Source organism: Poeciliopsis prolifica, unplaced genomic scaffold, assembly GCF_027474105.1.
Source record: "Poeciliopsis prolifica strain line A6 unplaced genomic scaffold, Auburn_PproV2 SCAFFOLD030, whole genome shotgun sequence".
NCBI lineage: Eukaryota > Metazoa > Chordata > Actinopteri > Cyprinodontiformes > Poeciliidae > Poeciliopsis > Poeciliopsis prolifica.
In genome coordinates this window covers 6,414,477-6,427,547 of record NW_026562405.1, presented here as the reverse complement: position 1 = coordinate 6,427,547, position 13,071 = coordinate 6,414,477, and the positions used below count along the sequence as shown (strand labels likewise).

The following is a 13,071-nucleotide window of genomic DNA, read 5'->3' as shown; positions in this document are numbered from 1 at the left end:
GTGGAGAATAGACTGGAGAACTTTTATAAAGCAGGCAGAATGACTCCCTGACGCAGCTTCTTGTTTTTCCAGGATAAATGTCACATTTAATGCTTCCAGAAGTTTCACCGCCACAGAAAGTGACTTTAGCAGGGTGTGAAAACTTTACAACCTCTGAAAACTAACAAACGATGACAGCAGAGGGGAACATTCAGGTTGTTTAATACTAAAAGAAAAAATAAATGTTCAAAGTAAATGACATATGAACAGTTTTAGTGAGATTTTTATGTTAAGAAATTAAAAAATATTTTAAATGTGCAGAAAAGGGGATAAAAATGTGAAATCAGAGGATATTTAGTTACATTTAACTTCAGTTTGAAATTGTTAAAAATCTGAGCTGGAACCTGATTGGCCGGCTGCCTGAGCGCCTCCATTCACTGAGGGTCATAGGTCATCAGCTCTGTGATTCCTGCAGAGAGGATGTAAAGGCCAAACAGCTGTCTGGTGTTTTCTACTGAAATCATTTTATTTTTGTAGATTTGGACCAACAGGCTCCGCTGGTTCTGCCGTCACAGTCACGCTCTTTGTATCAGAATAAACATTTGTACTGGACCGAACCCTGGTCTGCCTGCTCCCTGTGTTTGTCTGGTTGGTCTTTACTCAACTTCACCAATCTGCAGTCCAGCTGGTTTAACCTTTGCCTTAGCGAGCGTTAATTCTTCTTTTTCTTGTTTAGTTTGTTAAAATCTTTTGTTGTACAAGCATTTTATCCATAAACTTTTCCATGTCCCAAAATGACATTTCTTATCATCCCATGACAACCTGAGTCTTCATGTGTCAAGTGTCTCTAGGTCAGCAGGTCAACTCCTCCGTTTCCACCCCTCTGGTAGGATTCTTCTTTTGTGTATCTGTTGTCCTTCTCTCAGGAGGATTTTCTACCTAAATGCCTCCTGAGTAGTTTAGTCATTATCTGACATGAGCTCCTCTCTCAGTCCTGTGAAACACTTGGATGGTCTTCTTCTTTAAGCTTATTCTTCTTTAGGCATATTCCTCTTTCTACCACCAACCTTTCAGTTAACAGCTGAATGCGCTAACCGATTGCGCCACAGAGACTGAGCTTCTGCAGTGCTGCAGGTGGTTGTGGCATGGATGCATCTAAGGTTGTCAAATCCAATGTGGCAAAAGACAGAGTTCAGTGGTAAGATGATGGGGAATTCCTTCAACCTCAAACACTGTTTGCGCCATCGTGTTTCTTGCCAAACAGACTAGATTTCTATTCTGTCCTTACAACAGTTCAAAGGTCAAAAGATCAAGCAATCCAAAAGTTGCCTTTGGTCAACTTTTGACAAACAACAAAAGGCGTATTCTTCTTTAGGCAAGAAACCCTTTTTTCTTCTGTGGGCCTGGAGCTGCGGGTTACCTGGACAGGTCACCAGCCCACCCAGCAGACTGATTCATTTATGTTTTTAACCTTTGACACATTTGGGTTTCTGACTACAGAACTTGATCATATTTGCTCTCCTCAAACATCCATCATCTCTAGTAGCCGGTGGCTTTAATGTGCTGCATGTCCAAAGTGCAGCCAGAAGTCTTGTGGGTCCCTTGGGAGTATTTCTGATTTGTGACACTGAGTTTGACAGCGCCCCCTGCTGTGCGGGCATACAAGTACCACCCACAACTGAAACTGTGACAAATGGTAGAAAACTGCAGTGCAGTGTGGCTTTTTAAAAAATGTTTTGCCTGGCATCAGCAGCTTCGTATGATTTCATTCATTAACTTGCATCTGTGTTGAGGAAAAACAGTTAAATCTTTTGACCAAAGGGAAAGAAAGCACTGAGACGTGTTGAGGCAAAATAATGCGCATATATATATATATATATATATATATATATATATATATATATATATATATATATATATATATATATATATATATATATATATATATAAGACAGAACCAATTTAAGCAGTTTTCAGCTGATTTGGAGGTTAGTTCTAGTTTAAATAGTTGAAAATAAACTGTTGCTTTTTGAATCTGGTAGAAGAGAAGATACAGAAATTTAAAAACATCACAGAATCTCTTTCGGACTGTTTAAGCTTAATGTCTCAGTTTTGATGCCTGAATTTTCCAGATTTTGTATCATTTCCTGCAGATCTAGAATCTCTCTTATGATCAATTAATTCAGGGAGAAACATTTTAGAGAAGTTGACTCTTCGAGATTCCACACATCTGATGTCAGCAGGTGGAATTAACTTCCCGAGAAAACCTCAGCCCGTGTTTTATCTCACCGGAGTCCTGCCGTGTTTCTGACGGTCCGTGAACGCAGCACTGTGGTTCCGATTGTGTGATGTGGATGAAGGAGGAGAGAAGAGGAGGCTGGAGGAGCGAGGCAGGGGGAGCTGTGCAGGTTCGGTTCTGTTCGGTGATACTCGGTCCGGATTCACGGTTCGCAGGTTTTCCGTTTTTTTCTGGTTTTATGTAACCGACGGTTTTCACAAAAGATCGTAACGAGGCTGGAGTTATTAAAATCAGAGAGAAGTTCCTCATGAGCTGCTGATAATCTGTCCGCTGTAATAATCCAGAATATTCTCCAGTTTCCCTGCAAACCGCCGATCGGAACCCAACCGACCCTGATCAGAACCTGGTTCTGATTGTCGGTCCAGAACCTCCACTGATTCCTGTTGAGTCCATCTTAGGTTCTGCATCATCATTTTTGAACATTGAATTTTCATCCCACCATCCTTTATCCACTTCCATGTTTCAGGGGAGAAATGGTGACCTTAGTGACCCCTACGGTTGGTTAATGTAGGCCAGGAAACTTTTATTCTGATATTCTTTGAGGCTGTTTGGTTCGGCCCATGTTTTTCACTTTAAAGTTCCTCCAGGTCTCTGCGTCTTGTAACAATTTCACCTCTTAATTTCAGAAAGTTGGGTGAGTTTTTCATGTTTTTCTCCACCAGCATTGATTTAATTCAAACAGATTCCAGGTCAGACGTTTACAGCCTCGTGTGCTAAAAGATGAAAACTCTGGAAGCTTCTGGTTGCATTAATTTGGGTTGTTTCTGTCATGATTTAAAGAGAAATACAGTTTGATGATAAATGGCTTCACCTTCACCCAGAATTATAATTATAGTTTTACCATATGCAGAGATTTTTAAAAGGGTTATGCATTAATTCACACCCTGTTGACTGCTTTTAACTTGTATTATGATTGCACTAGTAATAAATTTGATTTAAAGGAGCAAAGTTTCAGTTTGCTTCACAAGATACTTAAAAGTAAAAACCACTGAATATGAAAAACAGTTTAGAAATAGAAATGAGTAAAATAGCACAAAATATATGAATAAAACATGTTCTATTAGATAATAGTTTAAACATTTCTGTCAATAAATCAATTAATCACATCATAATTTAAAACATTTTGTCTTTCTACCAAAAACTGGATGAAAAATGTTCAGTTTGCTGTTTTGGTCTCAAATAGCCATTTTTTTGAAGGACAGTTTTGTTTATTGAGATTTCAGAATTCATTTTTTTGTTGCTTCTGTTGTTTTGTTTATTTATTTTGGATATCTAAAATGTTTTCCAGTTCCGATAATAAATGTTTATTGATCCCTAAACGTGTTCTTCCACCACTATACCATGACAATTATATGGTGTCAAATCAACAACATTATCGTTTCTCGTGATCATTTCTGGGACAGTTTACTGTCCAGCGGCGTTTGTTCCTGTGACGGACTGAATTGCAGCTTAAAGTTCAGTTTGTATTGATAAAGATCCGGGAGGAAAAAACGATCTGATCGGATGTCTGTTTGCTTTTCCAGGCGTCTGCAGCAGCGATGGAGCTAACCTGGGCTAAAGCCTTTTTGCTAACAGGAGGAGTTCTGCTTGTTCCTGTTTTCGCCTTCATCACGTCCGTCGTGTTCTGGCCCGGTGTGCTGCTGAAGGCCTACAACTGGTAAACGCACACAGTCATAAACTTCCTGTTGGGTTTTAGTTTCTATTCTTCTCCAGTTTATGTAATTTCTCTTTTTACAAAGACACTTTCAGATCCAGAAATATTCATCTGCTTTATTGTTTTTTTTTGCAATGAGTAATTTATTGATGAACCGCTCGTCTCGGTGGCTGCAGGGATCCTCACCGACGTCCAGATCAGGGCCGGTCCAAGACGCTTTGGGCCCAGAGCAGATTTTCATTTGAGTCATTGGTGGAAAGCCTGTCTGTTTAGAAGGATGCTGTAGAACCAGAGGTCAGAGGTCGGTTCCGGGTTGTCGGGTCTAACCCGCTGCTCTCCTCCTCAGGTACATGTGCCTGTCGCAGGGCGTGTCGGTCCTACTCCCACTGTGGAAGTTACCGCTTCTGTTATTCCACCCACGGTACACCAGGGGGCGACACGCCGTCGCTGCTGCTGCTACACGGGTTCTCCTCCTCCAAAGAGATGTTTCTGTCTGTCACCAAGGTGACACACACACACACACACACAACTTCAGATCATTGAGGTCCCAACTCAGAATTTCAGCCAGGTTGAGTTCTGAACTTTAACTAAGCCACTTTTCGGTTTTATGTCATTTGCTGCATTTTTGCTTCAATTTCGGACAATAGAAGCATCAGAACATTCTAATACTTATTATTATGTGTTTGCTTTCTGCTCCCAGTACTTCCCCAGAAACCTGCATGTGGTTTGTTTGGACATGCCTGGACATGAAGGGACGTGTCGAGCTGCAGCAGAAGATTACAGCATCCAGGGTCAGGCCAGGCGAGTCCATCAGGTCGGCGCAAACGGAACAAGATTTAACTCAAATAACCAACAGAAACTAGTTAACACACTCTAAACACCGATTAACTGAATAAAACTGTCACAATAAAACTAAACAATAATGAAAAAGTATAAATCTGGTTTCTACATCATGAACGACATCAGCATGTTGAAAATGGCCGCCCGTCTGTTTTGTGTCTGCTCAGTTCGTCCGCAGCGTCGGTCTGGATAAATCGCCGTTCCACCTGGTTGGCGCCTCCATGGGGGGGAACGTGGCGGGCGTCTACGCCGGTCTCTACCCGGCTGACGTCTGCAGCCTCACCTTGGTGTGTCCAGCAGGTAAATCTGCAGCTTTCTTCAGGTTTCACTTCCCTGTGAACTTCTAAAGCAGGGGTGTCCAAAGTGTGGCGCCAGGGCCATTTGTGGCCCTTGGAGTGATTCTGTGTGGCCCCCAACTGCAAGTCAATAATAAAAGTTTGGACTGTCCTGCTCCAGGGACTTTCTCTGCTTTTTCATAGATTTGATATTTTTCTGGCTTCAGAAATTTGCGTTTTAATTTTGTGTCGCTGCTGGTGCTTTCTGCCCCTCGTTGCCTCCCTGCAGGTCTGATTTACCCCACAGAGTCCAGCTTCATCGCCCTTCTGAAGGAGAATGACCTGGATAAGTCCAGTAAATCCAACCCGCTCATCCCCACCTCTATGCAGGAGCTGGAGGCCATGCTGAAGCTGTGCTGCTACAAACTACCCACAATGCCCCGGCAGGTACGGTGACGAACCTCCGGGCTTCCATCCGCGGCGCAGCACGGCGCTAACAGACATGTTGCTCTGATTGCTCCTGCAGTTTTTCCGGGGCCTCCTGGCCAACAGGATCCCAAACAACGACTTCTACAGAGAAGGTCAGTTTTCACTCTCCATCGTTCCTCAGATTGAAATAAAATAAAGACACAAGTTGCTTTATTTTTCATTTCAAGACCAAAGCTGTTCAGAAATTTTACTCAAGTAAGAGTGAAAATACTTCATAATAAAATGATTCTCATGAAAGTAAAAAGAGTAGTGTAGTAAAAATACTCCTAAAAGTTTATTTATATATTTTTTGAAAAGTTACTCAAGTAAATTTATTTGAGTATAACTAAGTTAGCATCACAGTGAGGAAAGAATTAGCGACAGATTAAAGGTGGAGGTCAGGGAAGGTTCACCAGTTTGGCTGTTTGTCTCATAATCTGTTACTTTTTTAAAACTTCTTATGATGAGTAATAAATGATGAATGTTTAGTGTTTGAGGCGATCGCTGGGGAGAAGTCTCGACACTCGCTGCAGGAACACCTGAATCTGATCACAGCGCCCCTGCAGGTCATCTGGGGGAAGAACGACCAGGTAAACACAGCAATGCTGCAACATTCACTTCCCAACACATTAAAACAGATTTTTAGAAATCAGAACACCAGAAACATTTGATTCTGAACCCAGTTGGACTTTGAATGTAAGTAAATCTCAACCTCCACTTTCTCAGATCCTGGATGTTTCTGGAGCCGCAGTGATCCAGAAGGCGCTGCCTCACTGCCAGGTGGATTTGCTGGACAACTGTGGTCACGCCGTTGCCTGGGAGAGGCCAAGGAAATTTGCTAAACTTTTGCTGGACTTTCACAATAAAGCAAAGAAACAAGTCTGAGCGATGGAGGAGCAAAAAACCAGAACTTGAAGTTTTGATTTTAACTGACTGAGATGAGTCTCCTCTTGTTAGCAAAAATTATTCCATGGGAGGAGTTTGACTATTTGTTTTATGAAAAATTTCCAGAAATAGGTTAACCCTGCACCAATTAATTAAATGGGTTAAACCCGTGTGAACATTACCTCTGTGACCTTTGTGACCTCTGACCTCTGACCTGCAGCTCCAGCTGTTCTCACCACTGTCATCCATAAAAAACGCAGTTGCAGCTTCGCTTTGTGTCGTTGGGAAGAAATGAAATTCCATCAGGATGTGAATTGTGTCAATGCAAAAATAAAATGGTTTTTCACGTTTAAATGTTCAAATATCTGATCTGATCATCTCTCTGAAATGATCACAAACTGTTTCGTTCCAAAGTCCAGGATTCAATCTTTGAACTGCTATAAAACTCACTAATCAACATGTTTTATTTTTCTCTGCTCTTTCCGTACGAAACGTTTCCTTCTCTTCTCTGATCCCAGTGACAACCAGAACCTTCAGAACCTTCAGAACCTTCAGGTCTCTCGGTTTCTGTGGATCATCTCATAGGTTGGGTTCTCCTTCCACCTTTGTGGATCTTGCCCCCCAGGCCTTCCATACCCACCAGTAGGTATTTCCACGGTGAGCTGTGGTAGTTTCATCATCTGTCTCTGTCCTGTGAGACTCATGATGAGGTCATCAATGATGAGGTCATCAAATGACCTCATCATGTCGTATTCTTTAGGGAAAAATCACTGATCTCTAGTGGGTTGTCTGGGAAATGTTCTCTGGGTCTCTAAGATCCTCTGGAGATGCAACCTGGCCAGCAGGCGGAAGTAAAATCTCTTCCTATGTTTTTATCTCAAACGGAGTCCTGCCGCATTTCCCACGGTCCGTGAACGCAGCACGGTCGTTTCTCTTTAAGAGCGGATGAAAGGCTGAACACCGATTGTGTAATTTGGGTGAAAGAGAAGAGAGGAGCCTGGAGGAGCCGAGCAGGTTCGGTTCTGTCTCTCCGGTTCGGAAGGTGCTTCTGTTCCGGTGATATTCGGTTCGGATTCACGGTTCGCAGGTTTTCCGGTTTTCCTGCCGGTCTGCTTTGATGTAACCGACGTTGTTCGGTTTTGGACGGTTTTCCTCTTCGGGAGAAAATGAATAATAACTCGATGTTATTAAAATCAGAGGGAAGTTTCCTCCCGCGCTGCTGATAATCCAGATTATCCTCCAGCTTCACTGCAAACTTTCACAGCCGGATTTTTGAACTTTTATTCCCGCCCACTTTGATCTCCTCGTCGAGGTAAGCTGCTCATAAATTCACATGCATTTCTTTCTCCCTGGTTCTGTTTTTCCATTGGTGCTTTTTAGTTGCTGATAATATCGATTTTCTAACAAATCGATATTTGTTAGATATCTGATCAGAACCTGGTTTCTGATTGTCGGACCAGAACCTCCACTGGTTCCTGTTGAGTCCATCTTGGGTTCTGGATCATTGAATTTCATCCCATGTTCTGATCCCACACCATCATCGCTCCACCTCCGTGCTTCGGGGGAGGAATGGTGACCTTGCTGACCCCTCTCTGCATGTGGCAGTACGTTCATTCAGGCCAGGAAAGTTTGTTATTTCAGCCTCGGTCGGCTGCTTTCAGCATTTATTATGATTATTTATTATGATTTGATTTAAGTAGAAAAGTTTCAGAATGCTTCACAAGATGATGGAAGTAAAAACCACTGAAAAAGGAAAACAGTTTATGAAACAATATCAGCACTAAAATAATACAAAATATGAGCAAAACATGTTCTGAAATATTTGTAACCTCATGAAAAGTATTCAAAGAAAAGTACTCCAACATTTCCTCTGTTTTTGGTTCAGTTTATAAAGAAACCTGTCAGTAAACTGGATCTGTTCTGTTTGAACTGCAGCAAGGCCTGTGGCAATAATCAATAATCAATTAATCAGCGTGATAGATTACAACCAGCTCAGTAGCCTTAATTTGCATGATTTATTGTTTTTTTCTTTCCACCATAACCTGGATGATCAGTAAAATGTTTTGGTTGTTTTAAGGACGTTATCGTCTCTCATCACAAATTTATTATGTCCAGCGGCGTTTGTTCCTGTGACGGACTGAATTGCAGCTTAAAGTTCAGTTTGTATTGATAAAGATCCGGGAGGAAAAAACGATCTGATCGGATGTCTGTTTGCTTTTCCAGGCGTCTGCAGCAGCGATGGAGCTAACCTGGGCTAAAGCCTTTTTGCTAACAGGAGGAGTTCTGCTTGTTCCTGTTTGCGCCTTCATCACGTCCGTCGTGTTCTGGCCCGGTGTGCTGCTGAAGGCCTACAACTGGTAAACGCACACAGAATGCGCTGCCTCCATTAAGATGAGTCACTGAATCACCTTTGACCTCAACAGATCCTGTAAAGTCAGCACTTCTCCATACGTACATTTTCATTTTGTGCTCATCAAGATTGTGAATGTCCTCAAAGGGCCGTTAACAAATTACAACATAAAAATAAATTCCTGTCTCTGCGTTCTACTTATAAAAGTTAAATGGCATCAAACATCTTTTTACATTGATATAATCTACTCTCTGCAAAAAAATCTGCATTGATTTGATTGAAATGGTTTGTAAGATATGAAGTTCTGTTCATGTGGCTCTTAGAGTCGAGGGCCACAGGATGAGCTGCGAGCCCAGATGGCGAGCCTGTTTGAAAACTGTTGATGGAAATATAAACCGTTTGCTGCCATGAAACGATGAGTGTCATAAACTTCCTGCTGGCTTTTAGTTCTGTCTGCGTCATTCTCCTCCGACTACAAAGACGGTTTTGATCCAGAAATATTCAGCGGCTTTATTGGTTTTCTGCACTGAGTTATGAAAGCAGACTGTTTATTGATGAACCGCTCGTCTCCGTGGCTGCAGGGATCCTCACCGACGTCCCGATCAGGGCCGGTCCAAGCCGCTTGGTGCTGCGTTTGTGCAGCAAAAATGTTTTGTGCTGCTATCACTTTAAAGATATAAAGAAATGTTTCTAGAGGTCATCAAAGGTCAACCGCCTCCGTTTGTCCTGTCAGGTACAATCGGCGCTCGCAGGGCGTGGCGGTCCGCTACTCCCACTGTGGAAGTTACCGCTTCTGTTATTCCACCCGCGGGACCCCAGGGGGCGCCACGCCGTCGCTGCTGCTGCTGCACGGGTTCGCCGCCTCCAAGGACATGTGGCTGCCTGTCGTCATGGTAACACGCACACGCAGTCAGGCTGAGGTCTGACCTTTGACCTTTCTGTTCTTGTCGTGCTCCCAACCTGGTTCTCCAGGTTCTGTAGGTTCTGTTCCTGCAGAACTATGCAGTAAAAACAGTCTCAAAGTCTCTGTCCGTGTGTAAAAGTATATTGATTATTGTAACAGGCGTATGTGTAAATCCTTAAATATGTCAAGAAGTCAACATGCATGAAGTCTTTCAGTTTGTTCTGGTGAATAAAGTCCTGCTGGTCCAGATCGACCTTCATTCCTGCTGAAGCAACAAAATACGGTTTCAGGGATGCTTAATCTGAAATTATTTAGAATTCCTCTCTTTAGAGCAAAGCCTGCAGGTTTAACTCCGACGTACGTCAGAGATCAGAGCACAATGCTGCGACCCAGTGCTCGTTTTTCAGACCAGAGTCTCCTGTAGCGCTCTAAAATGCACAATATGTCTGTAAATAATTACATAAGGAAGTGCTGAGATATACCGTTTTCCTCTCAACTAACGTATTTGGCACAAGAAACATTTAGAGGGTAAAAACACTAGACTCAAATGCCCCAGCTTTTGACTGGCATGTAAACGCACCATCTGGGAGCTCCTGAAGCTGAAATGAGTCTGAAAAGTCTTTGTTAGTAAATGCAGTTTTATGTGCAACCAGGTGACCTGTGTGTCAGTTTTCAGTATTTGTAGGCGTAGAAGAAGGTTTATGTTATATTTAAGGTTTACAAATTCAGTATTACACACACAAATACTTTGAAACTATTTTCACTCCCTGGCATGTTTTAATTTCAACCCACAGTTTCTACGTTCTGTGTCAGTTGTTGCTCAATAAACTGGTTGCAACATGAATTCTGATTTATTTGCTTCAATTTCGGACAATAGAAGCATCAGAACATTCTAATACTTATTATTATGTGTTTGCTTTCTGCTCCCAGTACTTCCCCAGAAACCTGCATGTGGTTTGTTTGGACATGCCTGGACATGAAGGGACGTGTCGAGCTGCAGCAGAAGATTACAGCATCCAGGGTCAGGCCAGGCGAGTCCATCAGGTCGGCGCAAACGGAACAAGATTTAACTCAAATAACCAACAGAAACTAGTTAACACACTCTAAACACTGATTAACTGAATAAAACTGTCACAATAAAACTAAACAATAATGAAAAAGTATAAATCTGGTTTCTACATCATGAACGACATCAGCATGTTGAAAATGGCCGCCCGTCTGTTTTGTGTCTGCTCAGTTCGTCCGCAGCGTCGGTCTGGATAAATCGCCGTTCCACCTGGTCGGCGCCTCCATGGGGGGGAACGTGGCGGGCGTCTACGCCGGTCTCTACCCGGCTGACGTCTGCAGCCTCACCTTGGTGTGTCCAGCAGGTAAATCTGCAGCTTTCTTCAGGTTTCACTTCCCTGTGAACTTCTAAAGCAGGGGTGTCCAAAGTGTGGCGCCAGGGCCATTTGTGGCCCTTGGAGTGATTCTGTGTGGCCCCCAACTGCAAGTCAATAATAAAAGTTTGGACTGTCCTGCTCCAGGGACTTTCTCTGCTTTTTCATAGATTTGATATTTTTCTGGCTTCAGAAATTTGCATATTTTAATTTTGTGTCGCTGCTGGTGCTTTCTGCCCTCGTTGCCTCCCTGCAGGTCTGATTTACCCCACAGAGTCCAGCTTCATCGCCCTTCTGAAGGAGAATGACCTGGATAAGTCCATCGTGCCCAGTAAACCCATCCCGCTCATCCCCACCTCTATGCAGGAGCTGGAGGCCATGCTGAAGCTGTGCTGCTACAAACCGCCCACAATCCCCCGGCAGGTACGCCGAGCCCTCGGGCTTCCATCCGCGGCGCAGCGCGGCGCTAACAGACATGTTGCTCTGATTGCTCCTGCAGTTCCTCCGGGGCCTCCTGGCCAACAGGATCCCAAACAACGACTTCTACAGAGAAGGTCAGTTTTCACTCTCCATCGTTCCTCAGATTGAAATAAAATAAAGACACAAGTTGCTTTATTTTTCATTTCAAGACCAAAGCTGTTCATTAAAATGTGAGATGTGTTGGCAGAAATGTGAAAAATGAGGCTGACCTTTTAGCAGATGTGGGCGGAGTTCATAAATATTTTACTCAAGTAAAAGTAAAAAGTAGCCATCAAATTATTCAAGAGTAAAAAAATTATTTGGCTAAAAGCACTAACAGATAGATGATCAATTATTTGATATTTTAAAATTACATTGTCAAACAGTCCAAATATAAAGTAAAGTTTGGGATTTTTTTTTTTTTTTTACATTCAAAATTTCTGATTTAGTGATGCTACTTTGGAAATATTTGCAAAATCTGCATATGGAAAAAACAAGAAGCAGACAGATGAGGCACAAGCATCTTTATTCTTTAAAAAACTTCCAAATCTGAAATGAGCCTGAGGCAGCAGTGCAATAGAAGAAACACTGCCTCCTGCAGGTGGGAGTTTACATTACAAACTCAATATTTTTAACTATTTTTAGGAAAAATTTGCAGTAAACTCACAGTTATGCATTACTGGGAACAATTTGCAAAATATTTCAAATTATGAGACAAATGACTATTTGTTTCATAATCTGCGCAACAAATAATTATAAGTTGTAAAATAATTCTGGCGCTATTTCATCTGATTTTATTTTGTTTCTGTTTCCTCTGTTGGTTTAATCTGTGCAAATACTGTTTATGTTTAGTGTTCGAGGCGATCGCTGGGGAGAAGTCTCGACACTCGCTGCAGGAACACCTGAATCTGATCACAGCGCCCCTGCAGGTCATCTGGGGGAAGAACGACCAGGTAAACACAGCAATGCTGCAACATTCACTTCCCAACACATTAAAACAGATTTTTAGAAATCAGAACACCAGAAACATTTGATTCTGAACCCAGTTGGACTTTGAATGTAAGTAAATCTCAACCTCCACTTTCTCAGATCCTGGATGTTTCTGGAGCCGCAGTGATCCAGAAGGCGCTGCCTCACTGCCAGGTGGATTTGCTGGACAACTGTGGTCACGCCGTTGCCTTGGAGAGGCCAAGGAAATTTGCTAACCTTGTGCTGGACTTTCACAATAAAGCAAAGAAACAAGTCTGAGCGATGGAGGAGCAAAAAAACAGAACTTGGAGTTCTGATTTTAACTGACTGAGATGAGTCTCCTCTTGTTAGCAAAAATTATTCCATGGGAGGAATTTGACTATTTTTTTTCCTTTTTTTTGTAGGGAAGAAATTATGATATTCACAAGAAATGAGACTAAAAACCCAAACGTAGGGTTAATTGTGATTCCTGCTTAATTTTCATTCTGTTTGTAAACTAGAATAAAAATAAGTTAAATTAATTAACAGAATGATTTTGCACAAATATTTCTCAAGGGTTGAAAAATTAAATTTTAAAAAGAAGAAATTGGGTTTGATTCTTTTTATCTTG

At 42.2% G+C, this 13,071-nt stretch overlaps 1 protein-coding gene and 1 pseudogene across 3 annotated transcripts; both read left to right on the top strand.

The window, feature by feature from the left end:
* The first annotated feature begins 2,038 nt into the window (after window positions 1-2,038).
* Window positions 2,039-6,720, top strand: LOC129372777 (monoacylglycerol lipase abhd6-A-like; annotated as a pseudogene).
* A 574-nt stretch (window positions 6,721-7,294) lies between these two features.
* LOC129372619 (monoacylglycerol lipase abhd6-A-like) lies at window positions 7,295-13,015 on the top strand. 3 transcript variants are annotated; one of them, XM_055050021.1, is made up of 10 exons: window positions 7,295-7,712; window positions 7,861-8,004; window positions 8,624-8,757; window positions 9,484-9,643; window positions 10,585-10,698; window positions 10,892-11,024; window positions 11,290-11,456; window positions 11,533-11,587; window positions 12,345-12,445; window positions 12,582-13,015. In XM_055050021.1, exons 3-10 carry the CDS (start codon window positions 8,639-8,641, stop codon window positions 12,738-12,740), a joined length of 1,008 nt encoding a protein of 335 aa, XP_054905996.1. In that variant the 5' UTR covers window positions 7,295-7,712; window positions 7,861-8,004; window positions 8,624-8,638; the 3' UTR covers window positions 12,741-13,015. The 3 variants fall into 3 exon arrangements, with proteins under 3 accessions (XP_054905996.1, XP_054905994.1, XP_054905995.1); XM_055050019.1 differs by having other exon boundaries at window positions 7,823-8,004; XM_055050020.1 differs by lacking the exon at window positions 7,861-8,004.
* The last annotated feature ends 56 nt before the right edge of the window (window positions 13,016-13,071 follow it).